Source organism: Haliaeetus albicilla, chromosome 12, assembly GCF_947461875.1.
Source record: "Haliaeetus albicilla chromosome 12, bHalAlb1.1, whole genome shotgun sequence".
NCBI lineage: Eukaryota > Metazoa > Chordata > Aves > Accipitriformes > Accipitridae > Haliaeetus > Haliaeetus albicilla.
This window is the reverse complement of record NC_091494.1, coordinates 12,772,978-12,800,051: the sequence shown is the minus strand read 5'-3', so window position 1 is coordinate 12,800,051 and position 27,074 is coordinate 12,772,978. Positions and strand designations below refer to the sequence as shown.

General features: G+C 41.5%; 1 protein-coding gene and 1 long non-coding RNA gene across 4 annotated transcripts in view; one reads left to right on the top strand and one right to left on the bottom strand.

Moving 5' to 3' along the window:
- Positions 1–17,927, top strand: part of LOC138688020 (uncharacterized) — a 131,372-nt gene extending 113,445 nt beyond the window's left edge. Inside the window, exons 6-7 of one of the 2 annotated variants that reach the window (XR_011327058.1) lie at positions 7,612–7,798; positions 17,634–17,927. This is a non-coding gene — a long non-coding RNA (uncharacterized lncRNA). The remainder of the gene's footprint in view (positions 1–7,611; positions 7,799–17,633) is intronic. The other variant, XR_011327057.1, reaches the window with a different exon arrangement.
- ALDH1A2 (aldehyde dehydrogenase 1 family member A2) overlaps positions 1–20,765 on the bottom strand; it is a 58,347-nt gene extending 37,582 nt beyond the window's left edge. The window contains exon 1 of one of the 2 annotated variants that reach the window (XM_069798122.1): positions 20,687–20,765. In XM_069798122.1, coding sequence (XP_069654223.1) covers positions 20,687–20,707 — 21 coding nt within the window. In that variant the 5' untranslated portion in view covers positions 20,708–20,765. Of the gene's footprint in view, positions 1–19,500; positions 20,622–20,686 lie in introns of those variants that run through there. The other variant, XM_009924302.2, reaches the window with a different exon arrangement.
- Positions 20,766–27,074: the final 6,309 nt, after the last annotated feature.

Genomic DNA, 27,074 nt, shown 5'->3' with positions numbered 1-27,074 from the left:
TGAGTCCTAATGTTACCTTTTGTGATTTGCAGTAAGGAAAAGAAAAAGTATATAGTATGTCATGTATTTGCTATGCGGTATTGTGAGTAGTTAAATAATCTGGCCTGTTGGGTGCTATCAACAAAACTGCCAAAATGGAAAGAGAAGAACGCTTGAAAAATTTTGGAACCCATGAACATTCAGTTTGCCATCTACTCTCAGTAGAGCCAATAACTGCAGTAATGTCAGAGCAGGAAGAGAAAAGGCAAACCTTCCTGTTTTACTTAGGTGTCCCTGTCAGTACAGTGATTTGGCCAAGAACAAACCCGACTGGCAAAGCAGACAATGCCTCTTGTAAAAGTGAGGAATCTGGCTGTAGCTGGCACACAGTGGTCGAAGGAGGAAACTGAATACTGTTTGTTCACCAGCAATGCCACCTAAGGCAACATGCAGAACAGGGCAACAGCTGAGGTAGCGGGTGGGTCAGGGGTGTATGTGTGTGGGATGGGGAAGTTTCAAACAGGACTTACAGTGTAATAGGTGCAGTTGCAGGCTCCCAGTTGCCCCTGTGAATGTGCCCTTGGAGTGTCATCATTCTCGTGAGATCTCATTGTAAAGGTCTCTTGATAATTTCCATTCCTTTCCAAATGAAAGATGGAGAGGGCATGGCATTTTCCTAAAAGAACAGGCACATCCCTCCTGGTACTGACACTAACTTCTTCCTCACACACCCATGTTCTCATAGACCTTTAGATAGAAGTTTGCAAGATAATGGTCCCAGCACATATTTGCTAGGTTCAAATTCTGCCTGTGGTTAATTACATACAGCCGCTGTTGACAGAGTTCCATAGGACTAATCAAGGAAGCAATCTGACCCGTCTTACAGGGCACGTGACTGTTCAGAGCCTTTGAGATACCATATCATACAAAAAAGTATACAAAGGAAAAGTAGAATTCAAAGTTATCATGTAAAAATTCAAGTTACTTTGAGACTCTGCTGACATGCAGTTGGAAGGAAATCATATATTGCATTTTGCGTAACACCTGCATTTCAAAAGCGTTATGCACCAAGTTCAAGAGCATTTTTGGATGCTCATCAGTTTCGAAATCAAGCCAAGAGGAAATGTTTTTAGCATAAAGCAAAGCAAATTAAGCTTTGCAAATAAACAACTACAATATCTTGTTTAAGTAGCCATCTGTCCCAGTTGGCTTACTAATAATTAGCAACTTAATGTTCATTTCAAACCATGCAGGTAATTGGAGTGGTAAGTATTCAAAGAGAAAGCAAGGTGTACAAAACCAGGCTGAACAATCTAATCTGCAATGCAGTAGTAGCAAAATTTAAAGCAGGGAGAAAATGGATAGGATTTTGTGTTTTCATCACTACTTACCAGTGAGGAAGTACAACACAACTATCTGTGTGCGGGTGTGTATAAATAGAATTAATTAAAATGCAGCACAGAACTAATACCTTCTTTGCAGCTCTTAGTTGAATGAGATTTGGTTTCGTGGCACTACACATTCCCTCTGACGTTCACCCAGGGGCTAGCCCTGGATTTGGAAAATGGAACTGGTTTTTAAATTCACTGTGGATTTCTGCATGCTCACTGCCTCTCTTTTTTGTATTGTCTTCCATTAAAACGTATAGAAAAAAAGTAATATGGGCTCCTTTAATTCATAAGAGTAATCAACACAGGTGGCAACAACGTAACTTTTCATTTCCTTTCTTGAAAATGTTCTTAAATGATGTGTGAGTGAAATGATGATCTACATTCTTAATTTGATATTGCTTAGTGGTGATGTCATCAGACATTTTCTTCAGGCTCCCCAGCTGTATAAGTAAGAACTTCAGCCAGTGGACAGACAGCGGCCTAGCATTCAGCTCTTTGGAGGTGGAATTATTTTCCCATGGATTTAATAAACAATGTTTTTGTGCTGTTGCAGCTCCAGAAATGTTTTTTGGTACAGGAAGGGGATTTTAATGTCCAAATAATAATGGCTTCCCACAGGAGATAAGGTTCTGGATGAATGGAGGAAGGAATGGGAATTTCCTAACTCAATTGATTTAGTAGCTGGTTATAGTTTCATTCCATCAAAGATCTTTTTTTCATATGTGACTTTCTCCTTGGAGATCCTTTGACATTAAATCTGAAAAGATGGGGGAGGGGGCATCAGATGCCAAAGTACTTTATGGAAGAATCACAGCTGTTCAGCCCTCAGCATCTTCTTATTGCTGGAGACATTAAGAAATACATAATGGCACTTTTTGGGGGGGACGGGGACGGGACGACACACGGGACGGGACAGGACATACAACAATTTTAGAGGCATGCAAAAAATCCAGCAGCAGCATTTCCCTTGGTAAATACTGCATAACATCACAGATACCGGGCACCTGTGCCTCAGTCTGGTCAGGAAATTTCATATCCTTTCCCATCTCAGCAACTTCATTTCCTCTCCTTTGGAAACATTTCAGGAGTCCTAATGATTAGTACAATTGTAAGGGAATGAAGTAGAAGGGATTGCCAATCAGAGGTGCAGCTTGTTTATTTTCTCAGGCTTTGTTTTCCCTCACTTTTATGGCTGTCTTGATACAATAAATCTCTCACATTCTAGCCAGAGTGTGTTGTGGGGCACTCCTGGGAGTGACTGGAAACCAACAGCTGGCTGTGGAATCAGCGAAAACCTGGTTTATAAGTAGGCACTAGGAAAGCAAAAGCCAACCCTGGCAGACTGATTGCTGACTGGCCAGCAATCGATCTGCAGTGCTGTTTTACTTTGAGAAGGGGATTGTTCACATGAACAGCAAGAGTCACTGCTCCTTGCTGGCAGTTCACAAATCATGAGTAACGGGCCACAGACTTTGAGGCCAACCTCCCCATTCTCCGTGCACAATCCTGCTTCTCAATGCAATCCATGAATAAGCCTTGCACTGGGCAGTGCCAACGACTGCATCGCTTTCAAATGATACACCTACATAAATCAAGGCAGGCTGGCTGGCTTGAGCATACAAACAGAAATGGCTACCGTGTCGTTCATTGTAGTTCAGTCACTAGAGGTCTGGTCCCACCCACAGTAAAATAAAAGGAAAAATCCAACTGGTTTCAGCGGGAGCTGAATCAGGACCCCATTGATGAAAAGGAAGCAACGGTAACAGCCTCCAGAGGGATGTTTGTACTGGGAGACAAAGCTGTTTCACTGGAAACTTGACACCTGCTCTAGAGCCTGTGAAGTCTGCTAGGGCCAAACAAAAGCAGAACATGTTAATTTTTATTTTTCTTCTTTGGCTGCTGGGTTGTCCTGGCTCCTTCCCTGACAGCCTCCCTACCTCCAAAAAAAAAAAAAAAAAAAAAAAATTTAAAAGAAAGAAGAACTCTTTTCTAAAGCTGTGTGTGTTTGGGGGTGTTCAGGTTTTTTAAAAACTCATTTGGACCTCAGTGCCAGAAGGATAATGTCATGGCTTTTAGACATGGTCTACCATAAATGGGGGTTTCCTTCATAAACCCAAGCTTGCAATTTCATTCAAGAAATCTAGAGTCCAAACTTCAGAGTGTACTGAGAGGGTTGGAAAATTTTAAACATTTACAAACATACTACAGCAGGAGGATCAAAAAAGTGGAATCAGAAATAAAATGCGTAAGTGAATGAGGCTGCTCTGGTTTTGCTGTCAGCACAGCAGTACGTTGAAATCTAGTAGACTTATGCTTACGCAACCTGAGTCCTGTGCCAAGGGTACATGTCCAGATGAGAAGACTAGAGCGTTCAGCTTCTCTGGATGTAACTGGTAGCAAGGCCTGAGCCAATCCTACTGAAATAAAAAACAGCCCTTGACATCGGTGGACTTTGTATCAGAAGTGAAGCATTTAAATAGGTGAACATATCAAGGTCTCAGTGACATTTCAGCGTGGAAATCATACGATCTAGCACCTAATGGCAGCATCTAATGCAGAAGCTCAGTCTCTTTCCAGTCCCTGTGGGGTGGGAGGAGAGGGAGCAGCACTCCCTCAGGGCAGCACCTGCACCTCAGGTGGGCTCAGCCACCCCCATCTCTGCCCACCTCCCATAAGGGCCTGTCTCTCCAGTGGCTGCTGCACTGGCCCACTCATCTAGACATCTTGTTTAGGTGCCTAAAGGTGGATAGAGCGAGTCCCCCACGGAGCTAGCTCACAGTATAGGTTTGGGGAATGGTACGCTAGGAAATGGGCATGACTGGGAGGAGAAACGGAGGGAATCCAGGGTCTCTGAGCAGCAAATGGAATTGGAGAAAGGGCTTGAAGCTTCCTGTCAGTCTGCTGTGAAAGTGGAATGTAACATGATTTTTTCTCCCCTATGTCCCAAATCCCTCACACCAAATGCTTGACCTGCCTGTCTTCCTGTCTTAATTAGTCTTCTGTCTTTCTGGGAGTTGGGTCTGTTCTTTTGCAAATGGCAGCACATCAGACAGGGGAAACCTGTCATGTTTATTTTCTAAGCTGTAGGGGGCACCCATTTGAAAAAACTCCCAGCTTATCTAAACGTCTTTGTTTGTATGATTTTGAATTAGGAAGTGTGAGTAATTAGTTAAGAAGATTAAATAAGTCTTAACAACATGCGGTAGCATGCTTACTTTCCTCCTCCCCCCACCAAGTATTTCCTGCACAAAACCCAGGCTGCCAAACTGTGATGATACTCTTTTCTATTTTAGTTTCTCACTGTGCCACATGCTGATATCGCATCAGTTATTTCAATTCAGTCTCATTAAAGGGATTATTTTGTGCCTGGTTGTTCAAGAAAATTAATCTAAAGAGAAGAAACTTCAGATTGTATTGTCTGTTGAACTATACCCACCACAAACATTTTACTCCTTTTAGCTGCCTTATTAAACCTGCGGGAAGAAACTTTACTTACAGCACATAAAGGCCTTCCTCAAAGTAATTTCTACTTTTTTTCAGTTAATGAAGAATTTATCTGCTGTTAGTAGCACAATACAGGAGCAATAACACTTTCTCATAGCTCAGATAGATAGTACTTCATGTATTCCTAAGAAACTAAGCTCCCAAGCTTTACTTATCCTTTCACTTGTGAGGCTCTCTAATTGCTGGAGAAGAACATTTACTGTCTTGCTTAACTGCATCAGAAAACATTGTTTCTGAAGCCCAGATGACTAAAAAATTAAGTATGCTGTACATTTCCACTAATAACAAAGAAAAGCCATCTCTGAATGATTTGGGTAAGGATGGCAGTGTTTTTTATGGAGTATGATCCTTGATGTCACTTACTGCAACTTAAAAAAATGAAATAATGAAAGATTTCTAAAAATCCATTAAGTCAAGAGTGGAGAGGAGGGAGTATTTGTTTACAGAATCAATTATTGGCCTGTCACTGGGCTTTAATGAAGTTGTGGCTATTAAGAACTTGATCCTGGAAACCCTTCCACAAGCACTCATTTGAAATGGTGGGAATAAGGTGGGAATAAGACAGGTATTAGTCTGTATAGTTTTCCTGTGTTTTGCATCATTTGCGTATTACAAGTCTTCTGTGCTCATTATGCATGACCTAAACCAGCGTGATCTATTTATTTGTACATGGGAAACATGTTCTGCCATTTAAAAGAATCTAGCAGATCATCACATGTAGGTAACTGCCATTTTAAGTGTTCATCACCAGAGAGCAAGTTCTTACTTCGAAATTAGCTATGCTGCATAAATAAATACTCCTAACTGGCTTTCAGACACTATAGGCAACACAGAAAAATAAAATGGGCAAATTTATTTTGACTTAAAAGCTCTGAGAAAACTACCTTATAACTACACATGAGAAATTACTGGAATGTCAACTTCATTTGCAGTGGCCCCTTATGGCCTGATCGCCCTCCCTGGCACGATAAATCACTGGCAAGATCCTTACCTTAACACGTTTGATCTCAGCTCAGCAAGACTTGGGTTTGATGTGAAGAACTCCAGATCTGTTAGGTCAGAGACAAATAGCAGAGCCACTGACCTGCAAAGTGCTAACTCTGTATTAGACCCAAGTGAGCAGCCTTAAGCTCCTGGAAAGTTTGCCTTCACTTCTACTTTGCATCCTGAGTATTTTCAGATATTACTGTTAGCATGTTTTGCTAAATGATGCCAGTGACATTTCCTTTCATGTCATTCTGCACATACAGAATCCACAAAGTGTCAAACAAACAAATAAGCATGCAGTATGAGAAGCATTATCTTGGATAAACTGTTAGAATTATCTGCATTTAGGGCAACATGAAGTAAGACTCAGTATTTATCAGTTTCTACTTCATTTACATAAATGACTTGCACTGGCCCTTTTCTACCTAGACCATACTTACTAATATCATAAATAATTATATTCACCAGTACACTCATTAAGGTGATCAAAAGTGCTTGTATGTACATGTCTGTACATACAGAAATTCAGACTACTACTACAAAAAAAACCCCAAACAATCCAGCTTGTGACATTTGCATTCAAAGTCTGAACTTTCACAAAGACCAGTTTTGTGGCCACCCAGTTTTGTGGCATTGGTTTGAAACTTCCTTATTGTCCTGGTTAAACAGTCACTTATCTCTACGATAGTAAGCAGGAGTGTTAGTCTACCAGAAAATTGGATGTTCTTAATGGGCTTTGGGGGAGAATAGCTTTGCATCATCAGCATTAAGTTAAATCACATTAAGTACCCACTTACAACATAGGGATTACCACTTATGACATCTTTGGTGGAAGCCTTTAAAACAAATTGTTGTGTTTGTTAGAAGAAGCTGTGAGATAACAATTCCCAGAAGTCTGATTTATAAACTCTCTTTGCTCTTCAAGAAGATGCAAAGGAACCTAACACCTCTCTTCTCATTCAATGCTGCAATGAAATCTCTCTGGCTGGAAATTCTTTTCAATAAAAAGTCTTGGGAAATACTGATTTATTTATTTTAGAATACTCTTCTGGAGAGAAGAAACCTTTAGCTAGATCCCCTTTCCTCAGAATTCAGTTCTGATTTCTCCTCCAGTTCTTTCTGTTGATAAGCCATCGACTTTACCTATACCAAACTGGAACAGGTCTCTCTACTTTTTTAGTATTCATAAGGCTGATTGGGGAGAACTGGGCTTAAGTTGTCAAAGTAGCCTGCTGTGCTTGGATACCTGACAAATTTACACCCCAAAGTACACTGTGGTGCTAAGACTAAAATTGGATGTGAAGCGTTCTTGCAAGAGCTGATTACAGTCCCAAGCAAATAAAACACTTCAGGGTATAGCAAAATAATGCCAATATTTGAAAGAGTTTAACATTTTTATATATGACTGGCAAGCTATTCTGTATAAAGATGTAGGCGTGCATGAAAAATGAGCTCTTCTATTTACCTTTAAGTAGAAGCAGACTAATAATTTTGAGTGTGCAAATTAAAAACATGACCCTCAACTTTTGCCAAACATACAGCATTAAAAACATGGACTACGGCAAAAACAAAACCTAGCTCTACTGAGATTTCCTTAAATAAGCAAAGTACATTATAAGCCTTGTTAATAAAAAGCCTTCCTTAAAAACAAATGTTCATATAGGCAGTCCTGAGATTGCTGCCGGCTCCATTTCCTTTAAAATTCATGTTTCTTTTCTCCTTTCTAACCAAATTCCCTTTTTCTCTGCAGGAACCCCTTGTAATGATACCAGAATGTGGGCAAACCTCATTAGTCTCCCTGCTGTTTACAAGACAGGATTTATGCTCAGTGTAGTGAACACAATGACACATGATCACTAAATGGCTAAAATCACCATCAAGACTTTAATCTGTGAAATTTTTCACCCAGACATTGCAAATACTATTGGCATGTAAAGGTATGAAAACCAATATTAATTACAATGAACATATGTCACCACACCCAGCTTTCTGCAAGGAGTATACCAATAACTAGCCATTTGTGAAGGTTAATTTCATGCAACCTTTGGCAGTTATCTGGTATAAGGTATGTCGCCAATTCAATCCATTAAGTAATAACTAAATTCTCCTGGGACCTAGTTGAAGTCAAATGTTGTTATTCCAGGTTCACTGCTTTTAGTCTCCCTGAAGACCATTTAGGCAAACAGCTGGAAGAGCTGACTACAAAGGTTCCCAGTCACAGGGAACCACTAGGAAAGCAGGTAAAGGCTTCTAACCAGGAAATAAGTTATCAAGGATTTGTCCTGTTGCTCCCTCAAAGAGAGAAATTAACTGAGACAGAGAGCAAGAACATGAACACATTTGTGTTTCAGCTAGAATCCAAACATTAAAAACAATTGTCTTGGCTGATGGGAGGAAGAGCTGTGCTGCACCAGTTGCTGGGCGTGTTCTACACTGGGCTCCTGGTTATCTTCTCAATAGCAGGGCCTGCCTTCTCTCTCCATGTTGGAGTACCTTACTAAAATAAAACCTTTGAAGAGCGAATAGAAACAATACCAGAGACAACAACCTGGACTTCCAGTACTGTCACTGCACTGCACCAATGGAAATACTCCTCCTCCGAACAGAAAAGTACAGAGGGGAGCAACACCTCAACCTCCAGCTTCATTTGAACTCATTATACAGCTGTTCCAGCAAGGAGGGCACTGCCTCCCAGACAATGCTCAAGGGAATAACAACAGAGACGACAACTGATAAAGTGACACAGAAAGCAAGCAAAGAATGCAAAGAAAGGGGTCTTTTCATCGATACTGTGTGCGTGTGTATAGGTGAGTGCACAAAAAAGTGTGCAATTAATACCAATCTAGAATTGGAGACATGCATCCACATGTAAACACTAGCTCTGAAATTCATCTGTATTTCCATCTCCCAGAATAGTACGTACAGAAAAAGAGGTTTTATCTTTTAGCAGTCTGGCTGGCTTAGCAAGAGATCCTGCCTCTGACACTGACCTACTGTCTGAGTTAGTCATGGTTACACTCCCACAAATTTAAACTCCCCCATGTGTGAAGGGGCCTTGTCACCAGTTTTACAGTGAGACTGAATCAATTAATGCTTTCTAAAAGCTTTGATGGAAGGAGCAGAATATTAACACTTGCAGTTGAGCGATGCTAGCTAAAAATGTCTTTAGTAATGTAACAAATGGATTTTAAAATCACTGTCAAAGGGTTGGACCACCAAGACTAGGTCATCATCAGCACAGCTACCCCATTTAGTGTTAGTCTGGTATCATAATTTCAGATGGGCAAGTGAGAAAGCAGAGCTTGATTCTCACCTCTCAGGAAAACAGCATCCCATAGACTTCACAAAAGACAGAAAAGGCTGTTAAGTAGCTGTGGTAAAGAAAGTGTGATAAGGACAAAAAGAGGAAGACCAGCAAAACATCAAGCACTGATGGAAAAGGGGCTGAAGGCTTAGCCAGATGTCCTGAAAAACACATGTGCATGTTTCTCAAGGTCCATGCAGGCCATTCTGGTACAGTGTTGCTGCAACCATACATCACAACTGAAGAAATTGGAGAGAATAAAAAAACCCCCCTTGATTGGGAAGGACAGGTGGTAATTTCTTGGTAGTTTCTAACTACTCAAGAATAAACTTAAACTATTTCTATTACAGCTGAAAAAAAACCCACATAAGCAAATGTAAAATGCATATGTTATGATATACTTACAAGTTTTGAAAATACCCAGTGGAATCAGGACAGTGCTTTTATGCCTGGATGCAAAGAACATTTAAAATAAATTCCAAATATGTTTCAAACAACAAAATGAAGTGGGTCTTTAAAAAAAAAATAATCTATGCATCCAACTGGCAGTTACATAAATGCCTTCTCAAATCAATTTGACAGTGTAAAGAAGTATTAAAGCCAGTTTAAAGCTAATGTCTATTTTAAGGACCTTTTACCCTAGCAGAGTGGTAAATAAGAGTGAGCTGCAATGTCACATGAAGTGCTTTAGTAGCTGAGCTGAAAAGACTTTACAGGGTTTTTCAACTAACTAGATCACAATTTTCATCTAGAACATCTTATAGTTAGGAAATAAAAGTTCAAGTGCCTAATGGGTGATCCTGACTGTATCACGGAGAGGGAAAAAACTAGCATTTTTTGAGCATAAGGGGATGAGAATTATCAGAGGCATACCATGATTTCTAGCTATAAGCCATGTAGGGAGGACAGGCCAAGCTGCAGAGAGGGGGGAGTAGCTCTGTGTGCAAGGAATTGCATGGATATTTCTTAGAAGAGAAACAACACATTTGTAGACCCATGGATATAGAGGTGGTGTAGGTCATGAAGGATAATAGCAGGAGTGAAGTACTGACTTCTGAGTAAGAGCAACTGAAGTGGCACTGAAGTGGAAAAAAGAATATGAAGGCAATAAGACTGGTGCAAAACTGCACATTAGTTCAGTGAGAGCTGCATTGAGATAGCATCTAGAGAACATAGAGTTGTCTGTATCCTAATCTAAACAACATTTGGCATAGTCCTGTCAAGGACTAAAAATTGTGTCTGAAGCCCTGAGAAATGGTTACCACATAAATAATTTCAGCTTCATTGCAGGAGAGAAACACATGAAGAAGCCCAACTCTCTGGGAAACTAAACTTCAAGAAGCGGATTTTTTTTGAAAGAGGAAGTAACTTAGAAACTCCCTGCTTGAAGCTAGGAAATTAAAATCCATAGAATCAGCATGGAGGCTTAAGAATGTGAAAGAGTGAAAGAAGATTTGCATTCCGAAGGCTAGAAACGGGAAGCACAAGCAAGAAAATAAATGGGGTGGCTAAGAAGGAAGATACAAGAGGAAATGTAGGCCAAAAAAAAAAGTAACAAAGTGCTAACTTTAAAAGGCTGCAAAACACAAAATAAAAATTAAAAATTGCTACTAAATATTCTGAAGAAAAATACCAAAAAGGTAACACAAATAAAACATCCAAGAGAAGCCTAAGTTAAATAAATAAGCAAATATAGGCTGTGGGAGAGGCAGTAGATTCTGAAAACAACCTGGCTATGAAAAGACATAAAAGGGAAACTGAAGATATTTCCAGAAATGGCTGCTCATTTGGGGGGGGGATCTTAATTTGGCTGTACCAAAGTAGATTACATTTCTGGCCAAAATTTAGTATGTGTTGTAGGGCCAAGGGAAAAAAACCCAAATGCTAACGAATCTCAATTCTTGCAGTTTTCAAAAGCTGAGGCATCAGGAATTGCACAAAAGCCACTAAGGATATACCAGGGTGGTGGGGGCAGTGATGATGATGATGTATTAAGCGGTGTCTTTCCCACCGAAGCATGAGAGAACAATGGCACAGCACAGACCTGTAAGGACCTTCCAGTTGGAGAGATCTATTTCACGCTAAATGTAGACCTGAGGTTCTGACCAGCTCTAGTCTCTTGAGGCCAAATTTAAGGCATGCTGACCTATTCACAAGAGGATAAAATCAACTTTTATATGACAGTCAAATAATACCTGTATTTACCTGAAATAGTAAATAGCTCTGCTTTGGAAATAAATCAGTCTTACTTTAGAGTGAAGCCTAACCTGTGTAAATATGTGTGTTTGGAATTTCTGTAGGGAAAGGCACCTTCTGATAGTTTCTGAGTCAAAACTGAGGGATTTTGTGTAATCATTGCTAGATGATAAGAGCATGGTAAGAGGACAGTGTCTCCCTGGCATCCCCTTCCCATCCAAGTTCAGCAAAGAGGATGCAGCCTGTTCTTCTGTGCAACACTTCCTACATCTTTGTGACTTTACAAATGGATTTTTTGTAACTCACTTATTTTAAATAGGGGCATACTGGAAATCCACATAGAAATTAGCAAATCCTTTTTGTAACCACAACACCTGCTGTAGGCCTCTCCACAGCTGTCCCACCGGCATCCCTTTAGATTCTGAGTTCAATTCAAAGTCTTCATTACCTACGAATCCCTCACAGATTAAGGTCTATACACTCTAGTGGTCAGTGCCATCCTCATGTTTTAACCTCCAGCTGAGGTCAACTGAGATTGAGCTGAGCTTAAACATTTTCATTTGGGTCACAGAATTTGATGTGGATGGTTCTCTGCTCTGAAGTATTTTCCCACTTCAGTCCAGCAAAGCTGGAATGTATTATGTTTCAAGTCATAAGGTAAAAATCTAGTTCACTAGGCTCTCTGGGAAAGGAACTGACTTCCAAGTGAACAAGAATGAAGTCCTTTTTTTCTTTTGTCAGTTGGAGACTATTTCAGCAATGCTATTGCAGCAAGGCTTTGATGTGGCTTCACATATCATACTTTTAGTAATGAACTGTTTCTAAAGCTTAGTTACACTGCATAACTTAAAATTGATGTGTTGCATTCATGTCACAAAGGTAGATTGCTATTATAGGTAACAGAAAATGCTGGTCAGTAGAAATACATTTTTAGACAAATTCTGAAATACGGAACTTGGGTTTTTTGGAGAAAAAACAGTTAGGTGTATGCAGTCTGAACGGGAATTTCTCTATTCATTTGAGCGAGCACAAAGGTAATGAATGATTGGGCCCTTAGATGGCAATTGGTTTTTTTAGACTTCATCTTGCTCAATATAATACTTAGTAGTAAGTCTTCACATAGCTATTTATGCACATATTTGTACTTGAGTAGGAATGCCAGCACTTGTCTGAGGATTCCTCACTAGAGGACTGCACAGAACTGCAGCTTCCTGAGGATTTTTTTTTTAAACCTTTACACATCTATACTTATATTGATATAGCTTCCTTATAATGTTGTCTCTGTATAAATGCATTTTTTGTCGCTCATTTCTTTCAGCTGAACTAAAGTTGATGTTTTGGTTACTTGTTTCAGAAAGCAAGTCCTACTCTTTAAAAAAAACCCAAAGAGATAAAAAGTTGTGATTTTTTAGAAGTGGAGAGAATTAAACAATTTCCAAAAAATAAATAGTGAAATGTTACAGTTCAGTCTTAGGAAAGATAGCTGCAAAACTGTAAAAGAAGAAATGTGACTTTATGCAGGATCTGACTAAGAATTTATGATATGGACCACTGAACTCATCTTTTGTCATTTATCTCTGTAAACCTGTGAGATTTCTTGGAAGATAGTTAGTCAAATGAGGAGCCGAGATGAATCAGTGGATATAATTTATTTAGACTTTAAAAGGGCTTTTGATGATAAAGTCCTTAGCAAGAGGCTATTAAGGAAAGTTAGTAACCATATGGTGAAAGATAAAGTCCTGCCATGGATTAAAAAGTGGTTAAGAGATAAGATAAAAAGACTGGAAATAAATGGATAATTCTCCCTGGAAAGGGGTTAATAGCAAGATGCCCCTTCATTACTGTGACTAGCAATCGATATCTTGGTTCACCTGCTTTTGCAGATTATTAATAGTAAGGTACATAGTTTGCAGATAAAAATAATCAGAGTACTGAAGAAAATATCACTAGGGCTGAAGTTAAAAGGCATTTGGGCAACTCAAGGGTAGATGAAATTTGCCAAAGGTAGTAAATGCAAAGCCAAGCCTGTTGGAAGGAAAGGTTCAAATTACTTTTAGATGCCGATATGTTCCCAGTGACTTGCAATGTCTATGGACAGCTTATTGAAGGCAACTGTTAATGTGCATTGTAAAGAAGGGAAGGGAAACGGATACAGTGGTTCCATTGTGCCTTGCTCCCAGGAACAAAGCAGTTTATGGCAGCGAATAACTTCAAACTGGCGGAGCCCATTAAGGTCTGTGGGGAACAATTTTGCATGGACAGGGAGATGGACAAGCTAGGCAGAGATCATCAAGAACTTTCGGACTGGTGGGATTATAAAGAAAATGCGGATACATCAAGACAGAATTTAAAATGAAAATGTACCAGGATTGGTGAACTTCTGTGGGAAATGTTTCTGAAGGACAAAATGGAATGGAGAATTAAAGAGGGAATTTTTTTGTTAGAATGAAAGCGTGTGTTCAAGACACATTATTCCAACTCAATACTCCAATATTTAGAGTCAATGCCTAGAAAGCCATAGATCTTGGATCAAATCCTTGCTCTGTCTGACATCATGAGTCTGAATCCTACTTTTCCTCCGTGAGTGTCCTGCGCATGGGGCTATCAAGTTGATATCTCTCAGGCCTCACAAATACTTAGAAGTGAATTATCTAACAGGAGAGAATATGAGACTCTTCCCAAGGATAGCCAAAGGTAGAAAGCATCTACAATTGGGACCTATCCACCATCAGAAAATAGGGATCCATTTTCAAGTATCTGCTCTGTTTGCTTCAGAGCAGGGGTATGAATTTGGCTGCTCTTCAGCTTGGGCAAGTGCTCTGATTATTAGTGACCTTCTGGTTTTGGTGAGCAAATAAATACATGCATCTTTTGTATTGGAATACTTGAAATCATAACATTTTTTTGCAAAGATAAGAAAAACACTAATTGCATAGCTCTTGTCTTTCAGTATTATCTGACCTTACAGACTGCACAAAGAGAAGAAAATTTCCCCCTAGCCAGAAATATAGTATTGTACAGCTTGATGTGTTAAACCAGTCTGCATTTTCCCTTAAGATTCAATCTTTCCCTAAAAATTCAGCACAGTAAGAAGTCGCTGCTACAATAGTTACCTACTCAGTAATACAGTAGTTATCTGCAGTAGTTATCTAGTTGTTGCCAGTTTCAGCCTGGTAATTTCTGTATTTTTAATGCTCTTGAATTAACATTGTTATAGGAGCTGTATTGGAGTAAGCAAAGGCAGGGAACTGGATACTCATAAGACTACCATTGTTTCTTGATCCCTCATGCAAAACCTGGGTAAATTGGATTTGTGCAGAAGACCTCAAAGGTTTGGGAGGAAAGAAAGAATCCTATATTCAGGCTGTTAATTGAAAAGAAGTGCATAAATAGTTTGCAATTGCTATATGGGTTGATGAATTATAATACTAACCACAAAGTATGACCACACTAGAAGAGAATTCAAACCGTAGATACAAACAACTGTAAATCTAAATACAGTATATACGGTAAAACCTCATATATGATGATACAGAGGAACATGTCTAGTGTCAGCATCAGATGCTGAAGTGTTCCACAAAGGGGAAAAGTAGCTGTTCTATTTGTCTACGCCTCATGCAAACATCTCTAATTCTCTGTGCCTCATCTTTTGTAACTGGACAGCGCTCAACTGAGCTGACCCGAAAGGCTAGCTGATTTCTTAAAGTATCAGTCACTGAATCTGATTTCAAAAGGCATTAGTGAGCTCAGTCAGGGAAAGACGGGTGGAAAATAGCATGTATTCATCACTTACCTGAGTTTTGCCAAAGCTTGTCTTCAGTTCAAAAAAAATGACAAGTATTCTGCATATTATTCTAAATAAAATAGATTTCCTGCCTCCTATCTTAATGTCAGTCTAGAATTTTATCTGGAAAACACGTGCTGGAAATTGTGGTGAAAAGAATTTATAACAGTGTTCTGCAGCATTCATTTCTGGGCAGTGCCAAGAAAGCATAATGGGAATGAAAATACAGAAACTGAGTAACAAAACACTTCACAACCAAATGCTTATCATATGAGAATTTGAAATGTATTTATTAGTTCTTGTCTACCCAGAAGCAGTTTGCCTAGACTTAACACAAACTGCTGTATAAAGTTTTCTGTTGCAGTGCTGGGCAGTTTATCTGGTCTGTGTTTAGAAACTGACCTGATTTTAGCCTATGGTGTAAGAGTAGAGGCAAAACCCTTTTATACAGGACAAAAAAATATGGTTGTCAGCCAATTTACAGGCTATTACTACAGAAACATTTCTGTACCTCTTCACCTCCACTTCACCCCTTTAGAGCACCTCTTTATAAAAAGCTTTCAAAACCTCAATTCTTCAACTTTTCCTTATGCTAAAGTTCTTCAACTCTTTCTCAGACTTAAATCAGTTGGCAAGCAAGAAACAAAACATCCAGCTGGATTAGTGTCCCCAACATGATGCAAACTTGAGAATGTTTGTTCACTCGGTTATACAATGCAGTGAGAGAGGTAGGACAGGACAGAACCCTAGGGTCCTCATTTTACACCAAGCTGTCTTTTAAAGTCACTATGAAAATACTTTGTAAAGCAGATTTGATTATGGCATAACGAAGGATAGCCACGTCCTGTAGAAACACCTTTAGCCCCTCAAATGGAGATAGCAGGAGGAAAAAACTGCAAAGGGCTCACTCTGTTGGGCTGATTCCACGTCTACTGTCAGATACTTGGGAGACGCTCAAGTCTCAGGAGGGAGAACAGATTTTGTAAGAGAATGAAAGAGGGAGGCATCAATACAGTACTAAGCTGAGAACCCTCTGATCACCCTCAGAAGCTATCAGGTTCTCAGAGCCATCAAACACGGGGGTGGTGCTTCCTGTATAAAACATGCTAATAACGTGCCCTTACTGGATGTCATACTATGGCTTATCTCGCACATCTGATATTTCTGGAGCAGCCCATTCTGGGAGAGTTTCTGGCACAAAGTTGACCTTTGTAGAAGTATGACTTGTTGCCAGGGAGAGAGCTGGATCTCCTTCCTACCTACGTGCTCACTTATGGAGGGAGCATAGCACCGCCAACACGTTCCTGACAAGTCTGAGGAGGGCTTGCTGTGCCACAGGGCTGTAGAATAACTTAACTCCATGCAATACTGCAAGATCCCCTGTTCTGCAGATGCAATCCGTCCCCAAATGTTAATGTTAATAAGTAGAGAATTAAAGAGTCATCACAATGAAAAGAGAGAGAATCCTGCATGTAGCAGTTTTAGTACTTGCTAGCCACGCAACAAAACTTAACCCTGTGTGCTTGAAAACTCATCGGCATGTCTGGTTCACATCCTGTTCATCAATTCTTATTACACACATCTAAACCACCTTATTTTTCACAGAGACCATGCCAAGGTATTAAAAAGCTGGGAAAAATATTTCTAATGGCTGGTTTTTTTAAAGAAGCATAGGCTGACTCCCAACATTGAAGTCACAATAGATACTGCTGCACATCTTACATGAAAACATGGCATTGTGTAATTTTCATCACTAAATATTATCTTTTCTGACCAGTGAAAACCAACATTGCCTCAGTGTGCTACATCAGGTGTACAGATCAGAAGGACTTAACACACGGTTTTCTGCTCACTTCAGTAAACTTACCAGAGAAATATTTCACAAGTTTCAGTAATTCTGCTAAATAATCAAATACATGAAAATTACGTGGGTAGTATCTGTTTCATCTATGTTCTTAGAAGGAGCTTTCATAGTAATTCCAAGGATAATCAAGTGTTTTAAAGATTAATGAATAATAACTTTATTTTTTTCTGGTACATATTACAAATCTTTAACAAATCGTGTTTAGGGATTCCTGGAATTTTAGCATATTCTATCCTAATAAAACTGTCTATTTCCCAATTAACTCCTAAATGGTTAAGATTTTACATTCAGAGACAGCTGTAATAAAGAGTTCAAGAATTCTGTGTCCTGGTTGGGTATTTAAAATTCTCAGCTAACAAGCAGGAGAGAGGATGCTAGGAATGCTTACAGATGTCTGATTTTACAAGGTTTGGGGTTGGTTTTGGGTTGGTTTTGGTTGGTTTTGTTTGTTTGGTGGTTTGTTTTGTTTTTTGTTTTTTTTTTTCCAAAGTGCTTTATAGTCTGATGTTATTTATTGTTTATGGAAGTTGTTTGTCATCTACGACATGAAGCGACCATTCCCCCAAAAGAAAGAATCAAGTTACAATCCATTATTTCATTTTTGATTGTTTTTCTTTGTAATAGGTGGGAAAGTAGATCCTGGATAAAAGTCCTGCCCAAGACAAGACTCCAAGCTGAAGACTCCAATTATCTATAAATCACTTGTATTTCCTGCAGAGAAAGAGAAAAAGGAGGGAAAAGCGAGACAGACAGACAGAGACAGAGGATATGCCAAGTGAAATACTCAATACCTGTCCTAAACCAAATTTCTCTCAAAAGCAACCAGGAGTTATCCAATATCTGAAAACCAAGCTTAGAAGAAACATGCTGCTGTTGTTTTTGGCTTAATATTGAAATAAAATAACTTTCTTTTACTTGTTCCATTAGTATAAAATGTGTAACATCTTACATATTTCTGAGAAGATGGCACTATATATTCTGAACAATTAGAAGTTACTATCCAGCTTGTGGTTCTCACAGATAGGAAGATATGACTGCTGATGACTGTTACCTTTTCCAAAGATTTTTAGAACCAATTCTCTAGTTTTAGAACAGAGAAACACAAGTATACTTACTATGGAAACTGACTGGGATACTACTCTCAAGTATTATCCACTGAACACGCATGAAGCATATTTTACACTGAAACCAGCAATAAACAAAATTCATGCCAAATACTATTTGCACAGTATGATTGCTCCCAAAGTGTAACACTGCACAACCCCACATAACTATATTCCTTATTTATTGAAAATATTTTCAAATAAATTATATGCAAGAAACCGTATGCATCTTTTAATTTGCATATTGCAGTTTGCATTAAACTGTAATGAAATCTAAAATAGTTGACTTCCCTCTGAAACATTCTTCTGGAACATGGAATTGCTGTAACAAATTAGAGGACAAATTAGTTTTGGCACCCACTTAAAAAAGAGAAAAGATGAAAAGCTTTTAAAGTGGTGATATGGAGGAAAAAATTACACTGCATCAGCCAAAATGAGTTTCCTATCAGCTTTAAAGCTCCTGAAGTTATATTTCCAGTAGATAAAAATGTTATCACCTTTTTCCAGTGCTGATGTGCTTATTTTCCTATTAAGTTACTCGGTAATTAGAAACAAAGTCTGACACATTGTAATCTGTTTATACAATACATTTGAAACTTCTCCAACAAAAATGAAAACATTCTTTAACTAAAGATGCAAAGATTCAAGACATATAAACGAATTTAAAAATTCAAATTGAATTTACAAACAAATGACTGTTCTTAAAGCCCATTTTAATCAACAAAAACAATTTAGTCCCATAATCTACCACAGAAAACCAGCAGATTTTTCTACATCGACCCAATGGGTTTGTTCTTAACCCTCTCTTTATGAAAATTAGTCTTTAAAGGTTAGTAGGAAAAAAATACGCCCTCTTGCAGTATTGTTCAAGGGTATATTCAAGTATCACGGAAGTTAGTAGAGAGACCTGTTTCAGTGCTGTAACAACCTGGTAGTATTAAGAGCCCTCCAGGAATTGTAAAAGAGTCCCTTGGGCACACAAGGTAATTCAAGAAAGAAAACATTTTTATTTTCTGATTGAGATATACACGTACGTATAGTAACTTCCTCAGAAGTACATCAAAAGCAACTGAAACATATTAAAGAGGTACTGATTTTGCACTGAAGATAAAGCCCAACACCTCTGTAGAAAATACTACATTTAGAGAGAAGTGCAAAGCCAGTCCCAGCAGATCTAATTTGCTTTTCTATTATCCTGTGGTTTTTCAGATGATTACAGGGCTAAAAATCCGTTTCCTTTATTACAGACTCAAGGCAGTCTTTTAGTAGTTTTTTTTCATCTCTACACTCAAGTTGGGTATGGCAGAATGAAACTGATTTTAAGCAAAATCCCTCCTTTGGAGGGACAGCCATGAATTTCCCTGCCAGAACAAACGAACACAACTTACCTTGGTGTATTTGATTTCAAGGTTGAGAGTGGGAGAAGGCAGCAGATGCAGAGATGCCATCAGAGCTGCAGGATCTGCCTTCACCTCCCCTGGCATCTCGATTTTACTGGAAGTCATAGTCTTGGGGGGTTTTATAGTACCACCGAGCCCCCCGCTCTGACCTGATGTCGTGTTGTGTTTTGGGTTGGTTCCCCCCCCCCCCCCACCTCCAAAGACCAGCGCTGAAGACGTTGCTCTCGTCCTCTGTATATAGGCAGGTGTCAAGCCGGGTCTCTTCTTATTGGACATGGGGGCAGAGGCAGGGGGGCAGGTCCATCCTACCTAGGGCGATAGCGGCACAGCCCCGCTCACTCGGGCGGCGCAGCCGCGGCGCCCCGCCGGGCCGCCCCCCCCCCCCGCCCCGGCCCGGCCCGGCCCGGGGAATCCCCCGCCGCCCCGCGGGGGGACGGAGCTCCCGGGCGCGGGTCGCTGCCTCCCGCCCGAGGAGCGGATCTGGGGAACCCGGTCGGCGCCGGCGGGGGAGCGGGGGGTCACTGAAACTGTCGCGTTCCCCCTCGTCTCCCCCGGGCCGGGCGGGGGCCGGCGGGCGGGGAGGCGCCGCGTCCGGGAGAGGCCGGCCCCGGCCCCGGCCCCGCGCCGCCCCGGCCGGGGCATCCCGCGGGGAGCCCCGGCCGCGGCGGGGAGGGGGGAGGCTGGGCCGCACTCGGGAAGCCCCGGCGAGGCAGGGAGGAGCGCGGGGGACGGCGGCCGGCCAGCGGCATCGCCTCGGAGCGCGGCCCCGGGGCGGCCGGCTCCCCCTCGGTCGCGGAGCCGCCGCGCAGCCGGCGGGCGGCCCCTCAGGGGTCCCAGGCCGAGGCGCGGTGAGGGCACGGGGCCGCCCCGCAGCGCGGCCGCTGGGCCGGCGGGGCGAAGCCTCCGCCTCCGGGGCGGCGTGTCCGTCCCCGCTCCCCGGCCATCCACCACCGCCGCCCGCTACTTTCCCTGCGCGGCCCGCTCTCCCGGCCGGGAGCTCCGCGCAGCACCTGGCGGCTGCCGCCCGCTCCCGCCACCGGGCGCTCTATGCGGGGCGCCCGCCGCTCCCCGGACCGCGCCTCGCTTTTATTTTTGCGGCGACTGACATCCAAGTCGTTGCGCGTCCCCGGCGACGGCTGCGCGGAAGACACCCCCCCCCCCCCGCCGCCCCTACCTGCCGCCCCGGCGGCGCCATCCCCGTCCGCCTGCTGCCACCTGCCGGCCGCGCGCCCGCCGCCGCCCGCCGCTACGGCAGGGGGCCCCCGCCGCCCGCGCCTCCCCTCGCGCTCCCCTGGCCCCGCCCCTCGGCTGCCGCGCGCCCCGCGCCTCTCTCCGACGCCCCGCGGCGTCTCCCCCCACCCGCCAGGGAGGGGGGGGGGGGGGGGGGTCGCGCTTGTCCAGGGTTTCTCCTCCTGCCTTTGCGCAGGAGCGCTGTACGCCTTTCCTCGCTGCCCCTTGCGAGGTCCCGCACTTGGGTCCCTCGGGCTCCGGGCTGCGCAGCCCTGCCTTTCCCCGACCTGCGCGACAGCCCCGTCCCGTCCCGTCCCGCAGGGTCGGGGGCACTGCCCCTGCGGCCCCGCCCGCCGCTGAGGGTGCGCGGCCGCGCGGAGGCCCAGGGGTTGGGAGTCACCAGGCGCACCTCTGCTTCCAAACGGCTCCCGGGAAAGAAGGCGAGGAGGAGGAGCAGGTGCTCGCCGCCAGGGCAAGTCCTGCAGCTCAGCTGCGGCTTTCTCTTTTCCTGAAGGTTCTTTGCAAAAGGAAGGGGCCTAAAAGGCAGAATAATTTGCTCGAGCAACGGCCACCTGTTCCCGGCTATTATTTTGGGGCGCCTCTTAGTGGGAGGCCACAAGAGGTTGGGCGTGCCATACATTGGGCTACTGGGAAGTCAGCAGCCGAGTAGAGCCAGATCCGGTACTTACTGTCTCAAAGTCGTCGTGTGTACCGCAAGCAACACGTGTACGGTGGACATCCGTCCTAGCTTGCTGGTCGAAACAGCAGATGGCTTGAGCTTGTGCTCTGACTGGGCTGACGGACATCAGAAATTTACAGCCAAAGCCTTACACACTCTCTGGTCAAAACTTCTAGGCAGAAAACATCTGAAGCTCAGACCATTTTTGTTACTTTAGGCAAAAATCAATGAAGTTCTGCTTACCGATGCAAACGCTCCCAACGTTTTGAAACCGATCAGATGTCATGTTTTGAAGTTATCGCGTTGCAGACAGATAAACAGAGAAAGGACACCAAAGCTACAGCTGTCCAAAGTTGGCAAAACAAAGCAGCAGGAAATATACCACGTGACCTTTCTATTGACCTAGTCAAGAATAAACAATGGGATCTGGCCAGTCTTGATTTTGTTACAATATCCGTTTGTTGATTCCATAGATATTCCTTGCTCCATGTTTTACGAGTTTGCAGACAATTGAAAACACTGTTCCAGCGTTCTCTTAGTGTCTGTACAAGAGCACGGGACAAAGGTTGCCTCTGCACAGACAGGCAGCACAAGATAGAGTGCCATTTAAGTCATTTCAGGGTTAACACACATATTTCTGTAAATTTCCAGCTCAATAATGAAGAAGGAGACTGCAGATTTTGCTTTCTCTCATTTTTCATCTTTTTTTTTTTTTCCCCCCTGACAGAGGAAATGGATCCATAATACTGTGCTGTAATGTGACACGCAGAGCTGTCAAACTATGACACTTGGGATGAGTGAGACTTTTCAACGTCAGAAATTCAATTTTTAATGGCACACTGGCAACACAGACCTAACACTTCATCACAAGAATGACATCTTCTAAAAGCTGTTTTAAAATAAATCAGAGTGGGGATGTGCTCCTTTAAAAAGGAACTGCATTTAAACAAGTTTCAGGAATGAGGAAACTGTGTAACAGTTTCCTTATTAAATCAAGTCAATAAACTTCAAGAGATTTTGGTGAGAAGGGATTCCAGTGCATGTGGAGATGCAGCTCTCCACATAATCTGGAGCTGCTTAAGCAACCTCCATTAACTAACTACTTGTCATACAAACCACATTCCTCTTGCATCTGAAAGCAATTCAGTTTGCAAAAGCACTCGGAGATGACCAGACTTAGACTAACTGCTACCTACGCCTCGCTGGCATTCCCCAAGTGGAGAACGGCGCTGCACTTACCACGCTGCAGGCTCCTGGTCGACAGCTAGCCTCAGAGGGCTCCCCAGAAGAACACGTCGGATGTGTGCTGTGCTCTTCCCCACACCGAGCGACCAGCCACAGTTCCTCTTCCACCACCTGGGGAGACAACGATGTAGGCCTTAGTGCCAAGACCACAAGTGGGTTCTCGTCAAGTACAATGGTAGCTTTGCTGAACAGAATTACCAGCAAGGTCTATAACGCTATGCTGGACACACTGATGAATCCAGCTTGATGAGCTGCTTCAAAGATTCAGCTTCAAAGATTCAGCACCCACAAGTGGGTTTCCGTCAAGTACAATGGTAGCTTTGCTGAACAGAATTACCAGCAAGGTCTATAATGCTATGCTGGACACACTGATGAATCCGGCTTGATGAGCTGCTTCAAAGATTCAGCACAACACTGGCTAACTTTATGACAGCAAATTGAGCCATGGCTTCAAATCCTGCAAGTGAATATTTAACGCAATACCTTTGTGGAAGGGCTTACTACCCTTATTGCCTTGGACGTTAGGACAATAACTCAGTAATAACAATGAATACAGAAGTAAATCAATTAATTTGTGAAAGAAAAAAGTGAGTCCGCCAATTGCCAAGAAGAGAAAGAACAGAAACAATACCCCAGGCTCAGCCCGAGTTCTGTGGTCCCTAAACACCTACGTACGGCAGAGAAACCACTTTTTCTTACTGCAGTCCTGTAGTTTCTGGTTGTTTGTTTGGTTTTTTTGTAAATTGGCAATACTAAATCAACTGGCAATTAAGTCAGACTGGCTTATTTTCTCTCACATGAATGGGTTTTAATTAAACTCCTACTTAGACAGCAAATCAGGAAACAAATATGTTCTGTTTTAGATTGTAATGACAAAGATATTACTGTCTTCACACTTTGTGAAGAAATGGCTGTCGAAGAAATGGCTGTCAAAGAAATGAACAACCACCAAGTGACTCTCTTACTTCAGTGTTAGAATTTAGGCTAGTGTATAGCCACGATCAAAATCATTCCTGAAGGGTTTTATTTTTATATTTAGATCAATTTGAATGTATAAGTTGAAGAAATACCTTTGTTTCATTTACAAGTCTCAATTTCTCCACCCACCCCCAGCAACTGGTATTATTTATAGACAAAGACATAGACATTGTTTATGCAAACACCATCTGATGGAAACAGGACCTGTGGTAGCTAGAGAGGGTGCAAAAGACAGAGCTGTGATGCTGAAGACAATACAGTTGTAATTAAGGCACTCCTGGGTTGCTCAGAGTACTGGTATTTTTCCGCTCTATACTACTGTGTCCCCGCTGCCTAAAGGAAGTCATAAAACTAGAGGATTGGGTGAACTATTTGTATCTCAAATACCTCTTTTGGGCAGAGTAGCTGTACCAAAGCATATACTGATACACCACTGAAATGGACAGGGGCTACAGCAACTCCAACGACACAAAGCTCTTTGTTCTTACTACAAATTTGTGAATATTTCTGATGCTCCTTAGTGAGCTTCAGACTCTAAGCACTTTGTCACACACCTGAAGGAACTGAATCACGTCATTCTGTCAGATGCTTCCAGTGATTCATTTCAAGATCAACTTCAAAACCTGCCCCAAAATTATTTCAGTCTGACCCATAAGTTCTTTTTTTATATATATTTCTCTCAGCTGTCCCGCTACCATTTAGCAAGGATATCCCTAGTTCCTCATACAAATTCAGCATTGATTGAGAGACCCTACTCCTGTGTACCCTTTGCCTCCTGCCTCCGTAAAGGTCCCTTCCTATTTCTTATGTGCTTTATAAATCACTTTTGGAAGAAAAATAGGGACTGAAAAGAAATTTCCACTAAGTTATTTTTCAGCTCAGATTTCCACTTACGATATCTGAACTTCATTTTCTGGTATATACAGTAAAAGCTTCAGCCTCAGGTGTCCTATTTTAATTGCCTGCTATTTTCATTACTGACCATGATGGCAGCAAATGCTCTTCAGGAGATACTTGTATTTTAATTTATCTGCAAACATAAATCACACATTATAGCACTTTTTTCCTCTAGGTTAATTGAATCAATTCTCTAAATGTTTCTAAGCCTGATCATTTGAAAAAGGCTCACTGTTTGAAATCTCTTAAGAATTATGGCTTGAATCGTGTGCAGGATGGTATCAGTCCTTGCTCCAAAGATATTTTATACATATAAGGTAAAAATATTGTTATACACAGAAGCAATATTACCTGTAAAGCAACACTCACAATACTGTGATGATCCTATAAAATATTGTTTCAGAAATTTTTCAAATATCCCAGTGAATTAATTGTCTTAATATTATAAATGTTATTAATAATTGTTTAAGAATAAGTCTGGATATATTTTAAGTTCTAAAGAGAGAAAAGAAAATCTACTTTTATTTTCCTTATTTCTACATTACCTTTAACATAAAAAATAAAATAAATGCTAATGTCAAGAACAACCGTTTTTATCGCTGAAATTCATGAATGGCTAATGAAAAAAACTTGATTTAACATAATTCTTACTAACAAGGAGTCAAATGGATCAGTTTTCTTACCTGCGATATTGGCCATTTTATGACCAGTAGAACTTAATTGCTGCTATGGTAAATTCAGTCTTAAACTGAAACTCAAATTTAAGGATTTAAGCAAACCACAAATAATTCAGTGACAGTGATAAAGCAGAATATGCTTGGAAAGACTGTCAGTGTTTGGCTCACTTTATAACTGGGTCAGTTTCAAAATTAGTATTATAGTTTAAGTCGACAGTCGAAATGTAACATGTCCCTCACTGGACTGTTGTGCAGAATGCTCGTTTTGCCAGTAATGGAGTGAGCCTGAGGTGCCACTCCTTTAGCCTGAAGACTTTCGAGATGATCCAGCTTACAGCTCTTCCTCAGCTGGTCACCACCCTGTGCAAGGCGATGCACAGCAACACACAGCCATGGGGTGGTTTAGCCCAGTCTCTGCAAAATAGCACTTGTCTTCTGCATGGCAGTGAATGACAGTGCCTCCGGAGAGTGCTGTAAAGAATGGGAGCCGTTAACTGTGAAGTTATAGGCAATGTGCTCTTGGTTGTAGGAATTCTATTCTGAATTTAAATATATAAAAAAACCTTTCTATTTTGAATTTCTCTTCAGTTTACCTGTTTGAAATTTATTATTTGTATAACGCATCAAGCCTCAAATGGATTGACCTTCTGCTAATGTAGATCACCTAATGAATGGATGCAATTAACTAATTCATATTGGAATATTGCACTTTCCAAATCACATTTATCATCACTAAATGTGTGATCCAGTTTGAAAGTTTAAATTTTTTATTATTACCCTTTAAACTAAAGAAATAAGTCTTATATTTAATTACCTGAACTTACATATTCAATTAATAGCTTCATTACCTTAATGAACATAGATACTGCACAGAAGTAACAAAAGATTGCTGCCTGAGTCTGCTCCTAAGTACACCCTATAAAGGGTCTGCTATGAACCTCAGAACAATTATTTCAATTAAAAAATCTTGACTAGGGAGTTGCAAAGGAACTGGGCCTGGCAAACCAATATTCTTATACAGGAGCCTGAGATAAATTTATCATATATATTGTTAATACGTAAAAGGAATCCCAGAAGCAAAGCTTATGTTTCTGGAAAGACAGAGGATTTAAACATTCAAATATGAATCATTCTGAATGAAAGGGAATTAAAAGAATGAGAAACAGGCAGACTGGCACCTCACGTACTGAAAGACAGGGAATGAGTGTTTGGAGCATGGAGGCAAAACGAACAAACACTCTTGTTGTGGGAGAGAGGGGACAAGCACCAGGAACAGCAGCTCTTACAGAAAATACTTCTCCAACAGAGAGTCAAAGCATGGCTGGATGGCATCCTTGAGGGTCCACGTCGAGTGGGAGACAGCTGAAGGTAGGTGGGTTGGCGAGTCACATAGAGGAAACATTGTCACTTTCCCGATGGTAATTAGGTTTTAGAAGCATGAATCACCTGTCCTATATAGCTACATCTATTTGCTTGCCAAACACGCTACTTGGCCTGTGTGTTAGTGGAGTCAAACCTGTCACTACCTTTGGCTTTCATGTTAAATCTCTTTTATTAATTAGGTAAGCTCAGATCTCCTGCTCTTCACAACCCTACAAGGTAGCCCTAGGTCTCAGGGTGTCTATTGCTACAGGGAATCTGTGCCCTGGAGAAAGATGAAAGGTTTTGACAATGTATCCCATTCAGGTTAAGAAAACATAGGGCTTAGATCACTGCAAAGCTCATTGGGTATACTTTGAGGTTGTCTTCATGCTACATAGATATATTTACCAAGATATCTTTTGGTTTTAATAGCAAAGGTGAATTTAAAATTTTGATCTCCATTTTGAGGTCTTTTTCTGAAGAATTCAGAAAGG